The 25,000-nt window shown below is 40.8% G+C and overlaps 4 protein-coding genes across 6 annotated transcripts; 1 reads left to right on the forward strand and 3 right to left on the reverse strand.

Annotated features, from left to right (window-relative positions):
• Positions 1-14: 14 nt before the first annotated feature.
• LOC122131858 (elongation of very long chain fatty acids protein 7-like) lies at positions 15-4,381 on the reverse strand. Of its 2 annotated transcripts, none has more exons than XM_042706561.1 (4): positions 3,673-4,381; positions 1,403-1,485; positions 1,140-1,330; positions 15-760 (listed from the first exon to the last, which is right to left on the reverse strand). In XM_042706561.1, the coding sequence occupies exons 2-4, from the start codon at positions 1,464-1,466 to the stop codon at positions 569-571; spliced, it is 447 nt and encodes a 148-aa protein (XP_042562495.1). In that variant the 5' UTR covers positions 1,467-1,485; positions 3,673-4,381; the 3' UTR covers positions 15-568. The 2 variants fall into 2 exon arrangements, with proteins under 2 accessions (XP_042562495.1, XP_042562496.1); XM_042706562.1 differs by having other exon boundaries at positions 2,860-4,381.
• An 84-nt stretch (positions 4,382-4,465) lies between these two features.
• Positions 4,466-15,622, reverse strand: ercc8 (excision repair cross-complementation group 8). The gene is made up of 12 exons (XM_042706560.1): positions 15,068-15,622; positions 14,754-14,849; positions 13,692-13,793; positions 13,452-13,575; positions 12,565-12,646; positions 10,617-10,685; positions 10,236-10,302; positions 8,422-8,525; positions 7,550-7,674; positions 6,685-6,882; positions 5,585-5,680; positions 4,466-5,231 (listed from the first exon to the last, which is right to left on the reverse strand). The coding sequence occupies exons 1-12, from the start codon at positions 15,142-15,144 to the stop codon at positions 5,169-5,171; spliced, it is 1,203 nt and encodes a 400-aa protein (XP_042562494.1). The 5' UTR covers positions 15,145-15,622; the 3' UTR covers positions 4,466-5,168.
• An 85-nt stretch (positions 15,623-15,707) lies between these two features.
• rsrc2 (arginine/serine-rich coiled-coil 2) lies at positions 15,708-23,043 on the forward strand. 2 transcript variants are annotated; one of them, XM_042706558.1, is made up of 10 exons: positions 15,708-15,840; positions 16,529-16,685; positions 16,975-17,015; positions 18,394-18,569; positions 18,890-19,015; positions 20,066-20,200; positions 20,549-20,661; positions 21,683-21,975; positions 22,169-22,261; positions 22,353-23,043. In XM_042706558.1, the coding sequence occupies exons 1-10, from the start codon at positions 15,838-15,840 to the stop codon at positions 22,539-22,541; spliced, it is 1,326 nt and encodes a 441-aa protein (XP_042562492.1). In that variant the 5' UTR covers positions 15,708-15,837; the 3' UTR covers positions 22,542-23,043. The 2 variants fall into 2 exon arrangements, with proteins under 2 accessions (XP_042562492.1, XP_042562493.1); XM_042706559.1 differs by having other exon boundaries at positions 20,066-20,182.
• A 40-nt stretch (positions 23,044-23,083) lies between these two features.
• si:ch211-110p13.9 (uncharacterized protein LOC562347 homolog) lies at positions 23,084-24,995 on the reverse strand (the record flags this gene model as incomplete). The annotated part of the gene is made up of 4 exons (XM_042706563.1): positions 23,084-24,341; positions 24,435-24,568; positions 24,654-24,780; positions 24,903-24,995. Coding segments are annotated over 4 exons (1,161 nt in total), but the record flags the coding sequence as incomplete, so codon positions are not given.
• Positions 24,996-25,000: the final 5 nt, after the last annotated feature.

The following is a 25,000-nucleotide window of genomic DNA, read 5'->3' on the forward strand; positions in this document are numbered from 1 at the left end:
GGACAGCTGCGGTCTAGACATGGCCTCTAAGTGTACAAACAGGTTTTGTTTAGAAGACTATCAGGGATAGAAAGGTGTGTGTGTAAATAGAACACCCACTGAAAGTTCTATTTCCACTGAAAATGATAATGTCTGCCCATCGGCAGGAAAGGAAAGTTCTGCTCCCGAGTTCAAAATCCATAGCATGACTCATACATGACTCCTACCTGGTCCAACCTAGGTCTCTAAAGATGTACAAAAATATGTTAAAAATGTGAAAAATATTTTTTAAATGACACAATGTCATTGGCTCCCACACCAAATGGCCATTTGTAAACAAAAACTATTTTTTTTTGGTAAAATATGTAAACTAATTGTTAGTTCTTTAAATAAATGTAGGTGAATAATTGTAAATGTTTTTGTCTCTGGATTTAAGGGTATGTTTTTGCCTCATAAAAGTACAAAATGGCAAGTCGCAACAGCTGTACCTTAATAGGTACCAATTTTGTACCAGGACATAAAAGGTACATTTTTGTCACTAGGGGTGCAGAAATGTTCTTTTTGGGTACAGACAAAAGACAAAACGTACCTATGATAAAGGTACAGTGCTCGTACCCTGGTAGGGTACAGCTGGAGCGACAATACATGTGAACCTTTTTAGGTCCATTACAGTACCTTGATTTCTAGGTGTGTATCTTACCCTCATAGCCTGTGGAGAATGGGAATAGTCCACCAGGTCACATTGGAAGCTGTAGCCTGTGCCCCATCCTGACATGACAAACTGAAAAAAAGGTGTGTGTAAACAAACTGTTAGAATAAAGAACGGAATTGGCTCAAATCGATTGCATCAATGGATGATTCTGCAGATGCTTCAAACAAAGCTACCCTGGGGTTAAGACTTTTGTAGTGACCACCACGCAAGTATTCCTCTCACAACATGCAAATCAGTAGAGATATTTGCATTTGTAAACAACCACTGTTAAAACATAAAGCTTAGACTGAGGGCCATTGTAGTGATAGGTCATATACATTTTAGTAGCTCGACCAGTACAGCACACCTGAAAAGGGAAATATGCCCCAAAGAAAACACTTTATAAGCCCAATGACCCTTTATCTTTTCCACAGGCCACTATGAGAGCACAGACGTCTTGTCTGCTTACCTCGTAACACATGTAAAGGGACAGTGCCACGGAGCTGAAGTTGTAGACGATGAGGATGGGCCGCAGGGTAAAGGCCTTACGGTTCTCCATCAGCCTGGGCCCCAGTGACGTGACGAAGTAGATATAGGAAATGAGGAAGACTGCTTGTGGCAGCGGGGAGTCCATGAGAAACCAGCCATCCACTCTGGGGTCTGAGCAAAAAAAATCCCGCTATTTCAAAGTCAAGTAAGTAGGATGAGTGATAAGAGGAAAGAGGTACTGACCGCCTTTTTTGAGGAACTCGTCATACAGATGCACTGCTCTAGAAGTGAACTCGTTGAATGCCATTTCACCCAGGGAGGAAAGTCTGAAAAAAAAGGAGGTAATTAATGCATGACTTCTAGCAAAAGCTGACTGGACTGACAAATACTAATTGCAGCACACATCTCACTGTCTATGAGCATATGTGTGACTTGGTTTAATTTGCAAAACTATAGCAAAGTGAAAATTTCCTTTGGATAACAATTAACACCGCCAAAACCTCTCAAAGAAACACCACCCATTCATACTTCCAGTGCATTCCTTCATTCCACTATGCCTAAAGGTTATATCACAACAGTGCGGCCCATGTAAGAAGGCTTCATTTACGCACATGAAAGACGCCATTGAAAGGAGGCAGAGAGCAACATCAGCAATTTTGCCATTCTACATTCTCTCCAGCAAGCTCGGGGAGAAACAAGTGCTCAAGTGTTGAGGAACAATAGCACACAGTGAGTTTATGTTAAGCATGCCGTGGTCACAGCAACACTAATATTCTTGAGAGTGGTAGTGAAAGGAAAGACAACAAAGATTTTAAAAGGACAAGATCTGTACTGACATTTTCTTTCTGCATCTTACTGAACTGACTTACACTCATCGATATGAAAGTACTGAATGTCCAAGTAAGATGATGTAGCTGGTCACCAAAATCCATAGCATTTTCAAAAGCAGCTCACAACAGTTAGAATAGACTGACTGCAACTCGAGTTAGAATGACGCTCTCATAACTTTGGTCCATTTTCTAATTACTATTGATTGGTTGACTGTATCTCAGAAAGCTTCAGTAATAATAATAATAATAATAATAATAATAATGATTAAAAATAATAATAATAATAATAATAATAATAATAATCTTTATTTGTATAGCACCTTTCATGCTATGCATGAAACTATGCAGCTCAAAGTGCTTAACAGCAAAGAAATTACGTGCACAAAGAAATTACATGCACAGTGATCCCCACATAAAAATAGACATCAAATAAACATAAAACATAAAAACTAGGATAGAGCGCATAACATAAGACTTCTAAGTAAGTAAGTAATTGCAAACAAAGACATATTTAACTTGTACAAGAGTAAAAAAAAATAGGTTTTGGAAGAGCTGAGGTTATCTAAAACTTCCCCCAATTATTTAAATATGACTTCAGTGATACTCATTGGACATTAAACCAATTTATGGTAAAGACAATATTTTAGACAATACACAATTTAAGACAATATTGTACCTATTGCTTATTAAGCTATGTGATTAAAATGGGTTCATAACATATGATTTTATATCTTTAGTTACTAGAAAATAAAACATTTAATTTGCCAAGATTTTCAACCATCACATAGAAAATGCAGTACTCACAACAGGCTTTGACATACCAGGGTTACTAATAAGAAGTGATACAACTTGTGTGGTAATTACACACACCTGTCTCAAAGGTGTGTCTATCCTGACCACTCCCACGCTCGAGTTCCAACAATACAGAGGGAGAATGAAGTTCAATGTAAAGCTCCCCAATGCAGGAGAGAGACATCGTACACCAGGGCTAAATGCACAACGGAAAAAATAAACATGCAAACAACTAGGCGAATTATTAAGACCTAACTTCTACGGATAGGATAGTGCGCCTAATTGCAAAGAGAATTGTGCAATGCTATGGAACTTCCTTGTTCGGGTCAAGGGGCGCAACAGGTTCAATAGGCATCATTAAATCCAAACCGATACACGCATTTCGTAACAGACATTGAAGTGTTTGTAGATGGCAAATCGGGGCTCTAGGAAAAATATGGACTTCAGTCACATCGCAAGGATTTCACATAGAGCAGAACAGTTTAAACATAAACTACAGAAGTTTAATAAATCTCATAATGAGAAACACAGAATATTTTTTTTTAAACATTTAAACATATTAAACAACTGGTCATTGATAAGGCCCTAACGTTACACAACTTCATATTGGGCTACATAATGAGTCTCCTCAATGCTTCAGCGCTCAATGCTTCCTTTAAAAAAAAAAAAAAACGTTTGTAAATTAAGTCTTATCCGTTCTATATTCAAAGGCTAACCAATTCATGACCATACGCAACCAGCTGAACTTAACTGTTCTGACTAGGAACAACATAGAAAATGTCGAACAGCGACAAAGTTAACTGTAACTACAACAACATTCCGAGGTTCCTGCTCTCTGTAATCCCAACCACTTAACCTGTCTGAAGGCGTAATTCAGTAGTGATCACACACCTGTCCGATCCTCCAGCTCTTGTCTCTATCGCACGTTTCTCTTCTCGCCCCACGCACCGAGGTCTGTTTGACGTTGAAGGCAATTTGAAAGGGGTGTGTTCAAGGTTTCTTGTCTCGCACGGTCATCCCTCTGCGAAGCAAGGCGGAGACTTCCTGATGCATGGCGTTCATCATCAATCACGCTATCATTCCTGATTGGTCAACACTAGAGGCTATCCAGACAGGTGTCCTGCACTCCAGCCAGATGATGCACCCCTCATAAAGTCGCGAGGATATTGCAGTTTTTGATGAATAAAACCAAGTTGACAAGGTAGACTTGAAAACAGAATCGACTGAACAATATTTCGTAGTATTTAGTATTATTTGTGTTTGCAGTCCTCCTTAACTTGTTAAAGTAACTTTAGCTAACATGGAAAAGAGGTAGTAGCATACCTCGGACTTCCGTTTTGATAAAACTATTTTACAAATTAGACTGACTCTAGCCCAGGGTACAACAACAACATTAATATGTTTGCACAGTGTAACCTAATACCATTTGGTGGGGGTGCATTCCATGGCGGGAGTGCAGAACGCGGCACGACACCCCCGTGATCGCGGTCATAGTGGAATGGTTTAACTTAATACAATTCCTAAGGCCCATATCCAAGATCCGTTTATACATTCATCATAGTCAAATGCATAAAATAAACCGCTTAAAACTGTTAATAGTTGCTTGTGGTTTGAGGTATTTGGTTGTAGATAAAAAAAAAAGTCATTATTTATGTGTACATCACAATCACACAATTAGCAGTAATGCAGTAACATGTTTATTATAAAAACAAAACAAAACATTGATACCAGTCTTGCTTGATCCTGAATCCTGCTCAAGACTGAGTGATGCATGTCCCCCATATGCATTTACAGCAGCTAAATAATTTACTGTTAAGAGAAGGAAAATGCATGATCTGATTCAATGATTCACATTGTGATTGACACTGACTATGATCAAATTTTGTTGACACAAAGCCAACATATTTTTCTGTGTAAACTGACAACTGGCAACTCACTCAAAATAATTTCTGGCATGATATTATTAGTAAACATATATCAGACTTAATGCACTGTTTAAGGTTTACACCACTAATAGCATAGACATATAAAATACAAAGGAAGGTTCTCTAAAATGATTCCATCGTAGCTCATTTATCAAGATTTGCACCAACACCATTTTCTATCTATACATTCATCCCATTTCCCAACATACAGTATACACCCAGTTCATGACTGACTTTTACATATACCAGCAGTACGGGGATGATAAGGAACACAAAATGTATGGAACATCCAGAAACGAAGACACTAGTGGTGTTAAAATACACCTGAAAGTGCTCTGAATTCCATTATCCGACTGACAGTATTTACATGGTTGCTGTAGTGAGCTCAGATGGTTTTGTAAACCGAATTTCGTCATGGAGGTGCATTGCGCAACTTTCTTCTTCTTCTGTCTTTGAAATCCTTCAGTCCTCATCGCTGCTCCAGGCATCTACAAAAACAGGATTCACTGCAGACTGTTGCTCACCCTGTAATCAAACAATACAATACAATATTTCACCAATGAAATTAATGAAAGCCAAACATATTCTTGACAGATTGTTGCAATAAGCTAGCTATAGATCCACACCACAAACTAGTTTAACAGGACAGTTTGGTGAGCTGATCAAAATGTTTCTAAACTCTTTCGGAATGAGTCGGGACAAAAATATGTGTGAACTGGTGTGAACTGTGACTGCCTGAATGGTGGCACAGGAGCTCTTTGTTAAGCGACACCAGTGTCCGGATGTAAACCCACTCAGACACTGCTAATACCCAGGGCATGTTCTGTGTCTTTGGGAGAGCACAGACAGAGACAAGTGCCAGGGCTTTTTTATCCTACCTTGGCAGTGGCAGTCTCTTCAACTTCAATGTCAGGTTGCCTCAACACAGGAACCCAGGCTAGGATGTTGCAGTCTTTGCCTCCGCTATACAGTTCCTGCAACCACAAAGGACTGTTGAAGTATAGCGACCAATGCAAATGGTGTCCGGCACAATCTCCGGGTTATGTACACATGCAACACAATGCTATCAATTCTTACATAGAAATGAGAAAACGGACGACTGACTGATAAAAATGGAGGTGACTGGCCCACGTTTCTGTTTTGCAGCCTTGGGTTTTCACTTTATCTGCAATAATGTTACCTACGGTCCCTACAGAGATCCTTATGATACAGACAGAAGATAAACAGATACAAACTGTATTACCTCATCCATTTAAAACCTAGCATGGTGGACTATATTCATGTTTCGCCTGTAGTCGATAGGCCTACCGTGTGGTGCTGGAGTAGGCACTCAAAGCAGACCGCCTCCCTTCGATAATCGACTACAGGCACTGAGTGAGGTGCCACATCAGAGACCGGAAGATCGAAATAGATAAAACACTGACTGTACAGTCATTTTCTACAGTTTCTTTACAGTTATTGAGGTAAACAGGTGCAGGTGTATCTCTGTAGGGATCCTTTCCATGTTGTCAGACCCTTATAACAAAATGTATCAGCTTATCAGTGGCAAAAACAACTGTGCTGGCTTGCCGTCATAGGATTCTATTGTATAGCCGTTTCGCGGTTGCCGGTTTTAGCGTTCTAACTCAATGCTGGACAGATCATTAATTGTCCCTAGTAAAAATTTGGACCCAAAAAGATCTAAAAGTAGGGCCCAGGTTTGAAAATCCTGAAGTTTCCCTTTAACTTTAGAATAAAAAGACACAAATCACACAAGCTTGACATACACCGAAACTGGGTGAGAACAGTAACTGAAAGCGCGAAGTTCTGGGAAATGTGCTACCCCTATGTTACAATTAACCATGTGATAGTGTGACACTTAGTATTATTCCTTTTGCATGATCCAAACTCTGGCAAAGCTTCATGCTCAATACCACTAGCTTTTCAAGTGTGAAGTTTATTTGTGCACAGGGCGAACTTTGTTGGCTGGCCAACTCACCTGATAGTCGGGGTGAAACTGGCAGCAGTCTACGTTGTTATAGTGACCCCGCAGCATAGTGACCAGCTCACCCGTGTGTAGTGAGTAGACCGCCACCGAACTGCTGCATGGCACAAATACAAACTCTGGGCTGCAGCCACGTGACACCGTTAGCCTCAGACAAGTGCGGCTGGCGTTGGCCACCTTGCCGTAGTTCACCTGTGGAGGACAAACGCAAACAGGACAGCCATGATCCTGTGACTATGGAGGAAACTAACACAGCTTGATGTCTGAATAACAGGCCTTTATCGAGAACATCATCTTTTGTTTCCTTATATCAACATCCTTATTTCTTGTAGACTCAACAGATGCCGAACAGGACATGGACGCTTCCGAGCCAATATGCACAGGATGAACCTATGTGATGCTCCAGACTGCCCCTGTGGGGCCCCAGAGCAAACTGCTGATCACATTATCAACGACTGCAACAAGTACCAGTGCCCTGGCCTTCAGGCACTGTCTACCCTGAACAGTGAAGCACTAGCATGGCTCGCGGACACAAGCTTAGTTATCTAACAGTATGAAATGTATTTTCAGACATACGAATATATATATATATATCTCATCCTTATCTTGCCTTGGTCAAGGGGGTGATGTAAATAGGAGAATTACTGAGACTTAAACCTTTTAAAAAGGCTATTGAAAATGTACCAGAGAGGAGCTATAGTGAAATGGGCTTGGTTACTGTGACCTATTTTCTGCCTCACAGGGTAAAACCCATGGGCATCTATCTGGAGGAAGATCACGGGAAACCCCTTGGGGTTGTATTACCACTATCTTTTTTGTTTCTTTCTTGCATGAACTCTGTCTTTCTCTATCCACTTACCAGGGTGTTCTCTCCTGTGGCGCTGTTCCACAGCCTCATGCGGTCATCAGTCCCTGTGGTGAGCAAGTACAGCCCGTCGGCTGTGAAGCACAGGCCGTTCACACGTCCGTTGTGGGCCGTGTTGACTGTAAACACAGGGAGCCGAAGCATCACAGACAGACTTTTTTTTTCTATGGCCACCTAGCCGCACACTACCAGCTATGCGTTTGCTCACCTACCCCCTTCACTGCCTCTGTTGTCATGGTGACAGGCAGATACCTGAGAGCACAGTTGATCACCTGGGTGCTCAGTAAAATTCCACACAGCGTTTGGTGTGCTGTTGTGGGTGAGGGATAAGTGAGTCTGTGATAAGCACTCTGGTCTACCTGCTGTCATAGTTTAACAGCAATTTCAAGAGATACATTCGCTCAAAATTAACATGACCACAGGCCATTTCCATAGCACATTAAAGTGTAAGTTCACCCTCAGCTTTGAGCATAACTCCACCCACTGCATACTTTTAAAAAATACAAAAAATGGGGCAAGGTGCTGAGATGGGGGGTGTACACTCCTGTGAATGAGGAGTCTCAATCAGCAAATGAAAATAAGACTCACACTCACAGGCGGGGGATGGGGGTGGTGGGCCGCCCATTTTATGACGTGGATATGTACCAAATGGCTGTACACATATCAGCATCTGCCTTGCAAGTTTCAGGATGATTTATAGTTATAGTTATTTAATGTAATGTAGTTATTTAATTGATTTTATATCTCAAAATTGTTTATAAAATAATGTTTTATAACATTTTGATCACTGTCACTCCAGTCACTCCGCCTTTTAGCTGTATACAGACACAGCATGAGTGGGAAGATCTAGGCAAAGGTGGACCTACCTGCTTCTGAGGCGGCTTTGGACTTGTCCCCGTTATGCTGGTCCAAAGTGAAAAGACTCCCAGAGGCCCGCCGCACATCCCACACTCTTACCGTGCTATCAGAACTAAAGGCAAAATGATATAGCATTAACTACCATTCCCATAATTCTCCACTTTGCACAGAGTGGAACAGGAGTGGCTCTCTGCAATAAAATACTGCTGACCACAATGACAAAACTATTAAAGGCAGAGAGGCTTTTGGTAGAAGTGTCAGAAATAACAAGCTGTCAAAATATCTGTTGTTCCAAATCAATGTTATGTGTTATTTAGTGTATTTAGTAGGGATGCACCGATACCACTTTTTTACAAACCGATACGAGTACGAGTATTTTTATTTGTGTACTTGCCGATACCGAGTACCGATACTTCTTAGATTTGGTCTCCATGAAAGTGCAATTAATTTGGAGGCAGATTTTATTTTATCCTCTGCAGATTATGTCAAGCCTATAGTACAAAATTAACAGAAGGCTATCCCAAGCCAAAAATAAACAGAGCTTTCTGGTTTTAACACACAAAAAAAGCCTTCAAACAGACAATATCATCACATTAGACAAAATGCAAATATAACCAGATAAAGGCAATTCAATTTGCTGCATAGTTAACAACACAGTCTGCTTAACAAAAAGTGAACAGAACTATTTCTGGATTAGCACAAGAGCACATTTCAGTTACAAAAGGATCAGAAGAATCTCCTGCTCAAGTACACAAACAATCACTTAACCTATGTGGCACAGTCTTTCTCTCTACCTCTCTCTCTCTGTGTGCGTGCGCGTTTTTTTCTTTTGCAAGACGTCAGTTAAGATTGGTTGCTTCGGTCTTGCGCCACTAGCATCAGTGAACTCTGTGTACTTAGCACTATGGTGCGTCTTCAGATGTTTAATCAAATTGCTTGTGTTAAACAAAGTACTTTCCTTTCCGCCCCTTGACACCGTAGCAGCGCAGATCTTACACTGTGCCTTACTCCTGTCGTCGTCATTTATCTTAAAATGAGCCCAAATCGCCGTTAAGGCAGCACAACGGAATTGCTAATCGCTAACGAGATGCTAGCAGCTAAATTTAGCAAAACCTATATACTGAAATACTTTGACACTATGACAAACTTTCCTAACACAGTCAAACATCAAGCAAATGCAACACAAGACAGCAAATAAGCTACTTACTAGTCTGTCAGAGAGTGGTAGGACAGGTAGGACAATAAATCACATTTTGTGTCAGCATAGCCCGGCCAGTTTGATGCAGTGAAATACTGATGAGTGGTATCGGTGCTTGGTATCGGCAATTCAAAAACGAGTATGAGTACGAGTATTTTAACGAAGTATCGGCACCGATACCGATACTGGTATCGGTGCATCCCTAGTATTTAGTAATTTAATGTGGTTAGTTCAGCTTCACAAGTTTTGGGACAGGCACCACAGATCTGCAACAGTCTGCTATGGCAATGTACAAGACTACAGTTTGGATAGTTTTTACTAAAATAACCTCTACAATTAAATGTAAGTTTCTAGATATCTGATATGATCATAGTTGAGGCACCCTGCTTTGTTGTTAGCTTAATAGGGCCTATTTGGATGGCTTTGGCGTCCCACTGGATTAATTAACTGATTTAATTAGCTGGGAGCCAGATGAGCAAATTTCACATTGGGTTACTGCACAAATAAACCCCCTCCCGTGCTCTGCGAACACTTCAACCCGGAGCGAGTAGCAGATGTGTTGTTTGTCTGTGCAAACTTGTCAAAGCATCCTCAGGAGAGAGAGAGAGAGACGGCTCTGCTTACCTGGCCGTGGCTAAGATGTGCTCGTATCGCGGGGACCATTTGACTGAGAGAACCTCCCCTCTGTGACCTGCAGTGGGCAAAGACACCATGAGTAGTGCTGTAGTGTCAGCCAGAGCGGCCTCTTTCTAAGGCCTGAATAATGATTACAAAATGTTTTACCCCACCTCTCTTTCCAACAGATGGCAGCATTCAAAATGAGAACTATGAATTCCATTATACTCCACAAAAATGCAAGATGATTAGGCCAGAATGGCTACAAGCATAAAAAATATTCATGATCAGGGAGAGAGTGACCAGCTCCCTCTCAACCCACTTAATGGGATTTGGATGATTTTTTTTAAAGGCTTCACTAGTGACCACCATCTCTTTGAGATTACTCACCCTGCAGGACATGGATGCATGACCCCGACTTCAAATCACACAGCTGTACTTTAGGTTCTTTGGTACCAACTGAGGACAAAGAGAGCACAAAGGGACTGATTGAGCAGTCTTCATGTACATGTGTGTGTGTGTGACACACTTGTGTGAGTGTGTTATTGTGTCTGTGTGTGTGTGTGTGTGTGTGTGTGTATTTCCTAGTCTGTGTGTGTGTGTGTGTGTGTGTATATTTGAGTGCATTCACATCACAGTGGTTTCTTAGTTTGGGAGATTAAAAAACGGATCTCCCGTGAACTACAGGAAAACAATATTTATGTGTCTCTTAGGATTATGGTGAAATTATATGTATATTAGACCAGCTCATCCGCAGCAACAGGAAATAAGGAAAGCATTGGACCTGAGTGGTGATAGCTACTCAGGAGCTTAGAGTCTTAAATCCCTGGCTCTGCACTGTATAATTTCAGGATGAAATTGCACAGGATGAAATTGCAGAGTTTTTAATAATTGTGTCTCTTCAAATGTACGGTGTATTGTAACTAGGATGAATGCCAGAGTTCCAAGTGAAGAACAGTGTTGCTTCATGTAGTTAGTCATGAAACAGTTTTACAAGCAAAGCATTGTACAGATGGATCAGATGTATTGTAATGTACCATCTACCTATTGCATACAATGGCTATATTTACACTTGTTTACTATGTTTACACTTACATATCTATTCCTAAACATTTGGGACTTTTGGCCATTTGGAAACATAAACTCCGTAAGTTATACTACTAAATAGAAAAAGCTACTAATAAAGTAAATATTAGCCCCCTCAAGAGCAACTGCACTATAGTGGGCCACAAGATATAACAGTACTTTTTTAGAAGGGCTACAGTTCCATACTCTCCTCAAAGAACAGAAACAGGCCGGGCACACCTCTAGACTGTAGCCGATAAAAAACAGGCCTTAGAATAGGAACACTGCGTGTCAGCAGTTGGTCAAATAGTAAAGGTGTTATTTTACCAGCGTCTGTTCCATAGAAATGAATTGAACTTGGGGCATCTGAATAACTAGAATATTTGAATAAACCGTTCAGATGACTTAAGACCAAAGTATTTTTGTAGATACTATCTCATGATCCTAAAGATATCACACAAAGAGCAAGAGAGTACATCCAAGGGTTCTTTCTACATTTCCAGAGACTCAACAGTTTAACAAATCCAAAATAAATAGATAAATAATCAAACAAAAAACAACCACTTTAACTCTACCTGCAACAGCTTTTGCCTAACATGAGGTCAGCCTAAAAATATTCCTAGCATGCTCTTATTGAAAGACACAAATTCATCTCTCAACATTTGAAAAGGGTAATAGCAGATAGATGTTTCGGGTCTGGATCGAGAACCAGCCTCGATAACCTGTCCATCCTGCTCTGGAAGCAGTGGGGGCGGGAGCAAATGGCAGAATTGCATCTGTGAGAGAAATTCCAGTCGTGAAGTGTCTTTGGCACACCGCCTCTTCCTTCAAGCATATCCCACGACACGTTTATGATAAAGGTGCCATTTGGGGGGAGTTTGCACTCTCACCCACTAGCAGCAAAACCAGATGAACTGGTATGAGGAGGATATCACAGCTATATAGTCAGAGGAGCACTAGTGTGTTTGTGCCTGTTTAAGCCCTAATGAGCGAAATAGCAATGGAAAGTGAGCCCTTAACCCATTAGGCCTTGGGGCAATGATCTAAGCCCTCAGCCTGTTTACACAAGGTGGATTAAAAATACCATCAGAACATCTCACACCATGAAAAAAACACATGGGGACAGTGAGCAAAAACAGCAATGGGAAAAATGTTTTTTGAAAAAATGCCTCAGACAGGGTGTGTCGATAGAAAGCATTCATATTTGGGAACCAGCCCGAGCAGAGATGGAGAAATGAAGAAGAAACAAAGAAAGAAACAATGCTGAATGTACCTGCAATGAGCGTGTGCTTCCTGGCTACAGGGGACATGTGGTGGCAGTAGACATTTCCTTCAAAATGGAACACTTCAGCAGGCTAAAATGAGGAGAAAATAAAATAGATTACACTGGACTATAAGGACATAATTATGAATTATAACAAAGTCAATTACGACAGAAAATAGATTTGAACATGTAAGTCTATAATTGTCGTTTTAATTGTAATATACCACAAAGTCTGTTTAATCTAAAGCAACTATCATAGAGACAGATTTTGGAAATGCAATGGCTCCTGACAGCAGTTCCTTACTAAGTACCTAACAAGAGTATGTATAAAATCAGCTGTCTTTTAAACCTTCAGATTCAGACACTTTATAAGTGGTTACATAGCTGTGATGGGATCTGTGAACTTAGCAACCAAAATGAAAATCCAACCACACTGTGTGTAAACAGAGTTTGTAAGGAAACTCTGTTTGGACAAACAGAGCAAATTCTTGGCCTGATATGCCAATCATTAGTAAGCACAATTTTATACGGGACACCACTGGTACTAGTCAATTCATAGTAGTCTAAATATAACCTACAAAACTCATTTGATTAACAGTTTTTACATGTTTGTTATGCCACTGGGATTAAGGGACAAATAATTTTCTGAGCTATAGATACTGCTATCCTTATCTTACCTTACTCACTCCACTGTGTGTTTATGTCTACCCTTGGTGTGAAATACGTACAATATTGATCTATCGCTTAAATGGTGTCCATTGTTAGTTCCTCAACAGAAAATTCACATTGGATAGGAAGATTAACAACAGCCAATCAGAGTTCAGGTGGGCACAGTGAATCTGGAAGAGAAAGTGTTGGAGACATGGAATTGGGAAAAGTAAGGGAAATGGGCTGACCTTCAACGTCTCTGTGTCCCACACTTTCATGGTCTTGTCAAAAGAGCTGGATATGAACATGCCTGTGTCATGGGGATACCACTGAACAGTTTCCACACTGAACTTGTGCACATGGCGGCTGGACCTAAAGAAGACAAACACAGTGCTACACTGTCAGACCCTGTAGTGCCTAGGATTGAGTAAGACAATGCTGCCACCTAGTGAATACTCCAAAAATTGAATTTTGTTTATTGTGCTTACCTTCCAACTGTACAGACTGCTTTGCAGGTGTACTGTGGTTTCTTGTTTTTATTCTCAAGGTCATAGATCACTATAACTCCATCTGCACCTCCGGACAACATACTAAGAGACAAGCAATCATTTCAGGACATATTGCCTACATGTAGGGGTCTGCACAAATATAGTTATAACAAAGAATCGCTTTTCAAAATGTGTCTAATTCCATATCGATCTGTACAATTTCGGGATTGATCTTTTAGGCTACAATGCATTTATTTATTTATAGCTGCATTTATTTATTACCGCATAGCAGTGTGTAACATGACCACCACAAAAAGTTAGAGAAAGATCACAAATTAAGTGAAATAACAAGATAGATAGATAGATAGATAGATAGATAGATAGATAAAAACTTTATTGCCACACAATAATGTTGGTGGTATTATTTTGTCATAGGTAGCTCAGTCCAGTAAGGAGGGGGGAGATGAGGATAGGAAAAAACTGGTGGTTTTGCAAATGTGTGTTCTCTTTAGAGTAGGGTGACCAGATGTCCTGTTTTCATTTTTGAAATGAAATTGAATTGAAATTAATTCTAAGTCTTATTCTAATAAAAAAAAAACATTGTTTTATCCCACATATCTTTCCTTAAACTTTAATAAGGGGGTTAAGAGCAATAGGATAAGGATTATGGGAACACAATTTTTCATGGAAACATAATTTAGCGATGATTGAGAAGACAGGTACCACGCAAGGGGTGTCTGGTCACCTTACTTTAGAGCTTTAAAAAAAAAATATCTCTGTAAATATGCAAAGCTGCCAAACAATAGGCCTATAGTATTTAATATCTCATTCTTTTAGATATTGAATTGAATTGAACCAAGTCATTAGCTTGTGAATCAGAATATAATCAAATAGGGCCTCTGTGCCAATAACCAGCCCTAGCTACACAACATCCCCTTACAGAAAAATGTCCACGAGATTTAGGGGTGAAAGGTACAATGCTGCCTGTATTGACAACAAAGACTTTCCTGAAATTCTGATCATGAATACATATTGCATAACACATAAAAGTTAAACACTTACTATCTGCCATCAATGACTTCAATGTCTATTGTATTGACCCCATTTCCATGGATTCGATCCACATCCCGATCAGGATTCAGCTCCAGACTAAGAACCCTTCAGAGAAAAGCAACACATACATGCTTCTACATTGGCTTCAGAGGTGCAATTGTAAATTAAATTCCAGTGACAGGCCTATTTCTTTTTTTGTAAAGATGTTCTTAATAAACAGGCCAATTTTTAAGCTCGATGCACAGCCACATATATATAACACTGATCAAGAAACAGTAGAATAATTGTAGAAGCAACCCAGATGCTTTAGAACAAATCATTACCTCCTTGTCGATTCTGCTCGTCTCAGTCGGAGTGGATCGTCGACTCCAGTCCGTCTTGCCGTTAAGAAACTCAACATATTTTTTACAAAGGTTTTTTTGTGGAGAATGTATGAAATGCAATGAAGTTGGCTTGGTATTCTATCATACCCAGTTGAATCAATAGTGAATTAAGTAACCACAGGGTCTTGAAAACTATGAACCTCTATGGCAACCAGAAAGGCGCTTCCTATGTCTATGAAATCGTCGTGAACTTAGTTTTGCGATGTTCATCATAGTCACTCTACGGGACAAAGTGAGAATCATAAACAACAAGTAATTGTTATTTATGAGCACATATAATCATCTCAAAAAACACAGGATCACTACAGGAGTCCATGATGTTTCGGGAAGTTACGTAGCTTCTGTGACCACCGTGAAATGAGCGCGAACGGGAAACCAACTAAACACATTTAGAAAATAAAAACCTCTTTTTGTGTTTGCAAGCAAGAATATTAAAAGTTCATAAACTAACTAAAATATAATCCCTGTTGACAAAAATGTAGCATTGGTTTGCGATGCCATTCTAAATTACTGTTCGACCTTTTTAGCATAACCGTACTCTTGTTTTGATACTTTTTAAAAGCCCATGGATTACGTGGTTGTTGCCGTCTTCATGATAAGTGAGTTCGCCTAGCGTAGCCTGAGAACGGTCGCAGTTTGCTGTTGTATGATTCCAGGGCAGAGTACTTACAAAAATAGCTCAGTCTCTAAAGCTTTTTCGCAAAGGAAAGATGGTAAGTTGCTTTGAAACAGAATTAACTATTTGTTCGATGTTTGTATTCGTTTATCTATTTGAAACAAGCAATGTTCATCGTAATTTCAGTTCTCCAAGATGGCGCCCCTTGACTGCTTTGCTAAGAAAAGGATTGTCATTCAGTAACTTGTCGTCGTTAACTCTAATTAAATGTTTTGTGATTCGACACGGGCTTGTTTCTGTTAACGTTACAGCAATACTTCGTGTCTACGTCCCTCACATAATCGCGAATCAACCAGACAATTAACGTTCTGTTATTGAGAGGTTGGTAGCTAGCTAATTACTTAGCTCGCTGCCTCATCACGGCTGCGCCTGAATGCCATTCCAGATTGCCATCGAACTAGCATAGCTAACCTAGCTAAGTAGCTCTCATTTCCATTCTCCAGACAAATGATGCGTGACGCATATTGTTTTCCGCCAAGGGATTTATAGGTGACGTTGAGAAATTGTTACTTTACGCAGTTACATTAGGTGGATCAGTACCTGGCGGTCAATTTATTGAAGTTAATAATTTAAATTTAGGTTGTTTGCAGAGTGGACCGTCCACAAACATCGAAAATCTCTAATAATCTCAAAATAATTTCACATGTTGATATTTGATTGGACTACTGATTGTCAAAACTGATTTATTTGTGTTTGTTTCTTTCCTCACTTAAATTCGTGTGTAGGCGAGTGACGCCGACATGAACGAGATGCAGCCGAGATCATCTTCCCCTGACAGAGATAAAAGGAGACCGAGTGTTGAGACTCTCAGATCACCTAGAAACTCAAAACACCACAACTCAAGATCCAGGTCACGTTCAAGGGAACGGAAACACAAGTCGAGTAAGTTTAACTGTTATTATAATTTTTTACTTTGTTTTGCGTTATGGACCCGGGTTGGTTTGTTCTGTTGAAGCTATGCATAGAAATCTAAATTTGTCTTTGTGAGCCTTACAGGGGGACCAGATAATTCCCCTGATATCCCCTAGCAGCTGCTCTAGCTAATGTACCGATGGTCTTTGCATTTTACTGACCGAAAATATAGCTTTTAGCTATTATGTTCAGATCTGCCTCAAACTACAATTGCTATCGACTGTGTAAGTGTGGTGATATTTTTTTCTTTTACTTTTAGGTGATAAAAAGCACAGAAGAAGCCGGAGTAGGAGCAAAGAGGTAACTAACATTAGTTTATCATAGTCATTTCAGGGCTAAACTGAGCAGCTCACATACAGGTAGATAGCCTATTGCTTGTCAGTTGTACTTGTAGATCATGGTAAGTATGAATGGGTCATTAGATAGTCAATCCGTACAATGAATGTGTTTTGTTTTGTTTTTCTTTGGTTTTTTTTAACGCCCACTTTCACTTAGTCACATATCGTTTGGACTAGCTATTGGGTGTCAGTAAAATGCCATGACGTGGTGAAGAATGCTTGTGTGGGAGCACTTTTTTTTCTTTATTTTTTTGTTAACACTTGTGTTTAGATCACATGATAACATTTCTATAATAAATTACACTCAGCGTGCTAATGCACGAAGAGACACTCTGAACTGAAGACGCTGCTGACAGATAGCAAAATTATATGCCTTCTTCCTGGACAGGTAATTATCAGCCACTCAAACTCATACTTGCCTACATAGACCAAAAAAATTAACTTTAACCTCTTTCACATGGTTGTAGCTTCCTGATTCATAAGTATTTTGAGTTCACAAAGGGTGGGTGGGTTGTTTTAAGTGAGACTGTGGATACAGACTAATTAGGTCTGTCTTGCATGCACAGCAGAATGAACAATGCAATAGTTTGACAGAGCAGAACACAGCAAGTGGTAGGAGTCTATTGTTTGAGTAGTTAGGCTTCTTAATACTTTATAATAAATAAAGAAAGCTCCATTGTATTAGTGAAATAATATCTGACAAATTAGGCATTTGGTAAGTTAATCAGTCTGTTTTAAAGACACAGGTGCAAAACGCGGGAGATTAGTACTTCACTAATGCTAATACTCAATGGGTTTTATGAACAGGTAGCACTTTCATTGCAATGTAGCACTGAAAATAATATGAAAATGAGCCTGAAAATAAGGCTGTACTAACTCCATGGATGACGGTGAACATGACCGTTAAGCTCATGCCCACCCAAGGCTATGATTTACTTATGGTTTTAAGCTGGAACAGACTTCCTTAACATTCTATCAGCTGGCCTGTGCTAGCCAATCGTGGACATGCAGAATCAAAAAAACTAGTAGAACTGGTTTTGCTGCACATTTAACATGCTGTGAAAACCTTCAGTAAATCTAGCTGCTATCTATCAGGTATGGGTATCATTGAGTAAATGCTTTGCTTCCCTGTTTTGGTGTGCTCAGGATCCCAAGTTGTTGAGATCTATTGATTTATTTGTTGTTGATTTGCTTGATGTGATTGTTGTGTGGAAAGGATTTTTAAGAGGTGACCTATAGTTTCTTGTCAACATGACTTGGCAAACGGTGTTTACAATCCACCATACTAACGCTCTTTGTTGCACTATTTTCCTGAAAGAGACCACTTCTTCTTAAAACAGGCTCGAAGGAGGGACTTGGCGAAGGCGTCCAAGTTGCAGAGCCGACTGGAGGAGGCCCAGCAGGATGAGCGGGGCCGAGAGAGGCTGTCGGAGGAGAATGGCGAAGAACGCCACCGCCGCAAAGACAGGAAGGCATCCAGAGGCAGAAGCTACTCCAGGTCAAGATCACGGGAGAGGTAAGGCAGAATATGGGTATGTGTGTGTGCACTTAACCATCATTAGGGAGGCCATCACAGATACCTTTGTGGACCTCAGTGTTTAAATACAAACAAATAATTTGACAGCATTCATGATGGCACTGTTTGAGCTTTTGGCCTAAAGGGTTAAAGGTAGCTGCCAGCATAGTTCACATATCCAACGTGTTTGGGACTACTTGTGCTCAAGAAGATGTATGATCTGAGACTAAGTACATTATGCCATTGATTCATTGTAACATGATGTGAAGCGAGGTTGGCAACCCACTGAGGCTTACAGTTATTCTATGTTATGTCTCCAGGCGTCACCGCAGCAGAAGTCGAGACAAAAAGCGCTCTCGCAGTCGGGACCGCAGGTCAAAGAGCCGGGAGAAGAAGAGTTCCAGGTCCAAACATAGACACCGCAGCAGGAGTCGCAGCAAGAGCAGGTGGGCTGGCCATGTGAGATTCTGTGCATGAATGTCAGTATTTAGGTGGAGGTGGGGGGGCGGTGTTTGAGTCACGAAACCTTTCTAAGTTAAGTCAGAGTAAGAGAAGAGCTCTTAAAAGAAGAGCCCTATGGCTTTGTTTTGCTAGGAGAATGAAGCCGCCTTCTATTAGGGGGTTTACTACTTGTTACTTGAGTTAACTTAGCCAGTTTTGTCACTAAACCAAGTTCTTGGAATAACCTCCAGGTTTTAGTTGACGGTGATCATGGTTGCCCAACGATTAAACAGATTAAACAGTACTGTGCAAAAGTTTTAGGCAGGTGTGAAAAAATGCAGTACATCTTCGAGTCTGTCTGGGATTACATGAAGATTGGTGCATACAATTATCTGAGGTAAATAGCTGTGACACCACAGTGTACAAATTGGTCATGCAATATGACAGTGCATTTTGCAACTGGCACTTACATTTGCATTATTTTGATGCAAAGGTAAAAGTGAAAAAATGCTGTAAGTCATCGAGTCTGTCTGGGATTACATGAAGACAGAAGGATTTGAGGAACCCTAAATCCACAGAAGATCTGTGGTTAGTTCTCCAAGATGTTTGGAACAACCTACCAGCCGAGTTCCTTCAAAAACTGTGTGCAAGTGTACCTAGAAGAATTGATGCTGTTTTGAAGGCAAAGGGTGGTCACACCAAATATTGATTTGATTTAGATTTATCTTCTGTTCATTCACTGCATTTTATTAATTGATGAAAAGAAACTGTTAACACTTCCATTTTTGAAAGCATTCTTAGTTTACAGCATTTTTTTCACACCTGCCTAAAACTTTTGCACAGTACTGTATATTTTTATTTTTTTACATACATACATATATATATATATACACACCTATGCCAATTACACATTTAGTGCTTGCATATTTTAATTTGGCAATCACAACCAACCAGACGAGTAGTTTGCGATTTAATACTTTCTCTGCCAAAGTTGTTGGGATAGTCAAATGCAGAGTGACATTAAGTGGTTCCTTCACCCACCCTGTCCTCCACAGGGAAAAGAAAAAACGGACTGAGAAGAATCGGCGGAAGAGCCGGAGCCGCACTGCGAGTCCCCCTGCCTTCCGTGGCCGAAATACAGCGATGGACGCTCAGGAGGCATTGGCCAGAAGGTCCGGATCACTGCTGAGGCAACACAATTCTCATATAACCCTAGACAGAGTTTCTATTTGTAGAAATCTCTCTTAAAAATAGAGATGTAAACTTTGGCATGCTTCCTGCCCTCTTTTCTATAACCATATTTTGAGGTCAGCAGTGCTTGCCACTTAGTATTTGTAAATGTTTGCCTTCTTTTTTGTATATGTAGTGGTGTGGGCATTATATATTAACTCATCTGCCTGTTGGCAGTACTTTTGAATATGCTGTTTTGTAAGTCATGAAGGCAGGACAACTGTTTGTGAGTGCCTTTTTTCCTCAGTGGCTGCACTATTTGCCTTCATTCTGCTGGTAACACTCTTACGTTTCGTCTTCGCCTCTAGGTTAGAAAGGGCAAAGAAGCTTCAAGAGCAGAAAGAGAAAGAGTTGCTGGAGAAACAGCAGAATCAGCAGCAGGAGGAGACTGTTGCTGGTAAGGAACAGACACCAGTGGAAGGTAATCATCTTAAGTCGAACTCGGGGGGGCAAGGAGAGCTGGGTTTTTCCCCACTGTCTGGAATTTGGGTCTGCTCTGTTCTTTTTTTTTTTTAGTTAGTTTTTTTCCCCAGACCTGTCTAGAGAGATGTCACTGATAATTGCCAGAAGGCCATGCAGTAAAGACACAAAGTAGATAGACACAATATAGTGAAATTGTACTGGCCTGTCAAGCCAGGTTATAAGACAATGAAAACCCAGCTCTACTCAGCTCTGAATTACCCATTACTATTCATTGTAGCACTTTTCTTAACAGATCGGTAATAAGAGGGTAGTATCATGGTAGCAACTCATACCAACCCACAAATTGCTTAATAGTTTGTTTCCAAGTTGTTTCTAAACAATAATCCAAAATCGCCAAAATAAATCCTGTCAATGTTCATATTGAGAACAAAAAAACAAAGGAATAAAGGCAATCAACCGATAGTCTTGTTAATGATTCTTGATATGACATTGTTCAGATACTTGGTTATTTTAGTCTACTTGTATCTGTTCTCCTTGTGTTTTATATAGTAGTGAGTTTAGGGCTGTCTAGCATTTACCAGAAAAATAATGTATCTCAATTTTATAACTACATTTCAAACCTACATTAAATCTCATGATATACAAGATATTACCATTATGTTTGTCACTACAATAAATGATGGATTATTGTCTAGAATCAACTTGGAAACTATAGTAATTTGTGGGTTTTAAAGTGCTACCAATAAATGCATGTTTGTATGGTACAATCTTTAACTATATTAATTCTAACTTCATTACAACTATGAGATTAAGAAGAGTTTAGTCTAACTTGCTCCTTAGGCTAATGATGTGTAGTATATAAATACCTATTTCTTGGCATGCATTTATTTGAATCTCATCACCTCCTGGCACAACTTAAGCCAGTCATCAGTAAATGTGAATGCATCTTCAGTGTACTTGTGCATAGTACTTGCCACCCAAAAGCTGCAGCAGTAAAGTAATTTCCCCTGCATCCTCAGCTGCCGCAGCCTCTGCTCCCCTCCTGAGTGATGCTGTGGCTGCAGCAGCATCAGCGGCTGCCGTGGCCGCTGCTTCCAACCCCGTGCTGAACGTGGCCGCATTACTGGCCTCAGGCACACAGGTCACGCCACAGTTTGCCATGGCGGCACAGATGGCGGCCTTGCAAGCTAGGACGTTAGCAGAGACTGGCATCGCTGTGCCCAGCTACTACAACCCCTCGGCAGTCAACCCCATGAAGTTTGCTGAGCAGGAGAAGAAGAGGAAGTTGCTCTGGACGGGCAAGAAAGAAGGGGTAGGGAAAAACCTCCTAAACGGTGTTCCCTATGAAATAAAGTATTCATTGAGAGCCTTAATCATAGTGTTTTGTTTGTTAGTTTAACCCTAAGAATATCCATTGATTAAGCCTTCAAATAATTCAATGCAAAAAGCCATGTTGATGAACCATTAACATGCTTAACATAGGACATTCATCTTGTGTCTTGAAGCACTCAAAAAATATGACAGCTGAGCTCTGGGAGAAGCTGAATTTTGGCAACAATGACCAGAATGCCAAATTCCGCAAACTCATGGGTATCAAAGTGAGTAGACAAAGCCTGGCATTTCAGTTGTGTTAATGTAAGCATGTGTTCTCTGGGACTTGTGTTTATTGTTTCTTCTTTCTATACACAGGATGAAGAGGAGGCTGGAGCATCTCGGTCATTGAACGACGATGGCCTAAAGACTCTACAGCATCAGGAAGAGATGTTCCGTAACCTGGACGTTCAGTACGAAATGGCCCGCTCACAGACGCACACCCAGAGAGGCATGGGACTGGGCTTCGGTTCCGCGTTCTCATCTCGGGGGATGGATGCCCTCTGACCTCCTTGATCTTGTGACTTCCACAGCTTGTTGCTCTCCCTTCTGTTTACCAGCTTTGTCACTGATCGATTTGGTGTCTGTTCATTTGAAGCTGGAAGCATGGATGTTAACTTGCATGGATGTTGGTTGCGTCGGATCTAATTTATGTAGGAAGAATCCCATATCGTGGAACATTCACATGTAAATACAACTTTGGGGGCTATGTCTTGATTGATCTCCAGAATTATGCAGTGGTGCAATATAAGCTTTGGGAGGTATTTAGGCATCTGTTAGACAATGTGACGGCTTGATAACTGATTTTGTATTCCGCTTGTATATATTTCAGATGGTTTGAAGGAAAGGAACATCGAAGTAGATACCGAGAGGCATTCTGTTGTTTGCATTCAGTGACTATTCAGATACTACATATATCATGGGAGCAAATGTTTCCCCTGATGATAATAGTTATTGCTCAATTAAGAGTTCAACACACATGTCCTAAAAATAAAAGGTATTGTATTAATCCAGTTTGTGTTGTTTCAGTCATGGTGCATCAAGACAAATTATATAAAAAATACATTTAATGAGTATGAAAATGGGTTCATGTTCAGTCACAGTTGTTCCCAAAGAGGTACAAGAAAAGTTAGAAAAACAAGGAGCTCCCATAGATGCACTCATTCATATTACCATGTATATATGGGTGTATCGCACTCATGGGTTTGAGAAAATGGACAACACGGTCCTGTCATAACCAAGGTAATACAATCCTGAATTACATTAAGGGACCGTGAGGGGTTGGAAGCAGCGGCCACGGCATCACTCAGGAGGGGAGCAGAGGCTGCGGCAGCTCTAGTGACCTTTAATAATGGGGTGGAATGACCAGCATGAGGCAGGGAGACTTAAGAGTTGGAATCAACTGGTAGCAGAGTTGCTCCTTCAGCTTCACAAAGCCTTGTCGTTACCTAAGACTTATTCCTATAATCTCAGTATTTGGGTATTCTGTGCCTGAGGCCTCTACTTGCAAATAAGGCTGGAGTACAGTACATGGGCCACGCCGGTGATGAGGTTGTGGTTAGCAAACTCCAGGATGAGCAGCAGGATGGGAAATTCGCTGTGCCTCTTCCACTGGGCAGCCTCCTCGCTAAGACCCATCCAGTTCACAAGCAGCGTCCGCATGGCTTCGGGGAACAACTCAGCCGCTAGCTCCTCAGCCGGAGGAAGGTCGCTAATGTGCTCAATGTGCCGCACCTTGAAGCTCTCCACCTGCTGGCTAATGCAGCTGTTGGCGGTGTGGAAGCAGCGACCCAGCCAGCCCGCTACAGCCTGGAGCAACGGGCTGCAGTAGATGGATAGGGAGCTTGGTGTCTGGAGCTGGAGGAGGGATAGTACAGCTTTTGCCAAATTATCCTCATCCAATACCCCACCAGCAGTGAAGAGCTCTGCCAGTCTCAGAAAGGAAAGGAGGATGTGATTCTGTTCATGTCCAATGCTTTGGACTGACTGAAGCTGGCTTTCCAAGATTTTGAGTGTTTGAGAAACCTGACAGGGTTGGCTGGGGATTTCACTGATAGTTGCTTTCACAGGCGAACAGTAGTCATGGTCCTCTGAAGGCGTGTCTTCAGGCGGGTCCTGATGTGCGATTTCAAATGGTTCTGCACCCTGAAGGGAACAAGCACATTGACTTGGTGTGTTCTCAGAGGTCTGTCTACTGTCTGGATCTGTTGACCCCAAGGTGTTCTGGGGCAGTGGACTGTCTAGTCTCGCAGTGAGCTGGTAGGTCATTTTTAAAAGGTCATCATTTAGCCGTGATTTCCACAAGTCCTGGAAGATAATAATAATAGTTTCAAACAGAGGTTCACAATACTAAGGTAATAGTATAGAAAATAAATGGATGATGTTTCAGAGGTAGACTACCTGAAACGACTCCAGGATGGACAGTTGCTGCTGTTTGCTGTAGAGTTCAAAGGCCACACGAAAGATGCCCTGAATGCTGTAGAACCACAAACTGTTCATTCCACAAGGAACCCGTAAACCATGGAACCGGTACTCTGTAAAGACAGTATTCAAGCTCACATACCGCAACACACTTGAGCAAAACTAGTTATCACATACATACAGTGAGGATGGACTCACCAGATGAAAATACAAGCTTGGTTGCCAATCCTTTTTTAGCAAACTTAGCATGGTACCTAGGGTGGTTCTCAATGCGAATATCTGTATCAGAATAAAGATCAGCTCCAAGAAACAGAGGAATGAGCTTCTGTAAGAAAACAGCATAACATATATATTTGGATTATTATTTTATTTTATTTCGCTGACATCTCCGACTTAATTCCACAAGCTCAAAATCGCCCAACTAGTCTGCTCTGCTTTTTTTCTTACCTCCCCAGGACTGTTCTTTGTCACTGAAAAAGAATTTCCATCTCCAAGATAAAGATAGCGGATTTTCCGTTTACCATTATCCCACAGTGACAAGTTGA

This window comes from Clupea harengus, unplaced genomic scaffold, assembly GCF_900700415.2.
Source record: "Clupea harengus unplaced genomic scaffold, Ch_v2.0.2, whole genome shotgun sequence".
Lineage (NCBI taxonomy): Eukaryota > Metazoa > Chordata > Actinopteri > Clupeiformes > Clupeidae > Clupea > Clupea harengus.

Coding starts and splice junctions, on each gene's coding strand:
- LOC122131858 (XM_042706561.1), bottom strand. CDS start 1,466: ATGGCATTCAACGAGTTCACTTCTAGAGCAGTGCATCTGTATGACGAG. Junction 1,331..1,402: donor CGAGTTCCTCAAAAAAGGCG/GTCAGTACCTCT, acceptor TTTTTTGCTCAG/ACCCCAGAGTGGATGGCTGG. Junction 761..1,139: donor CCCTTTACATGTGTTACGAG/GTAAGCAGACAA, acceptor CCTTTTTTTCAG/TTTGTCATGTCAGGATGGGG.
- ercc8 (XM_042706560.1), bottom strand. CDS start 15,144: ATGTTGAGTTTCTTAACGGCAAGACGGACTGGAGTCGACGATCCACTC. Junction 12,647..13,451: donor GGGACACAGAGACGTTGAAG/GTCAGCCCATTT, acceptor TCCTCATTTTAG/CCTGCTGAAGTGTTCCATTT. Junction 10,686..12,564: donor GAAGCACACGCTCATTGCAG/GTACATTCAGCA, acceptor CTTTGTCCTCAG/TTGGTACCAAAGAACCTAAA.
- rsrc2 (XM_042706558.1), top strand. Junction 19,016..20,065: donor AGGAGTCGCAGCAAGAGCAG/GTGGGCTGGCCA, acceptor TGTCCTCCACAG/GGAAAAGAAAAAACGGACTG. Junction 22,262..22,352: donor GCAAACTCATGGGTATCAAA/GTGAGTAGACAA, acceptor TTCTATACACAG/GATGAAGAGGAGGCTGGAGC.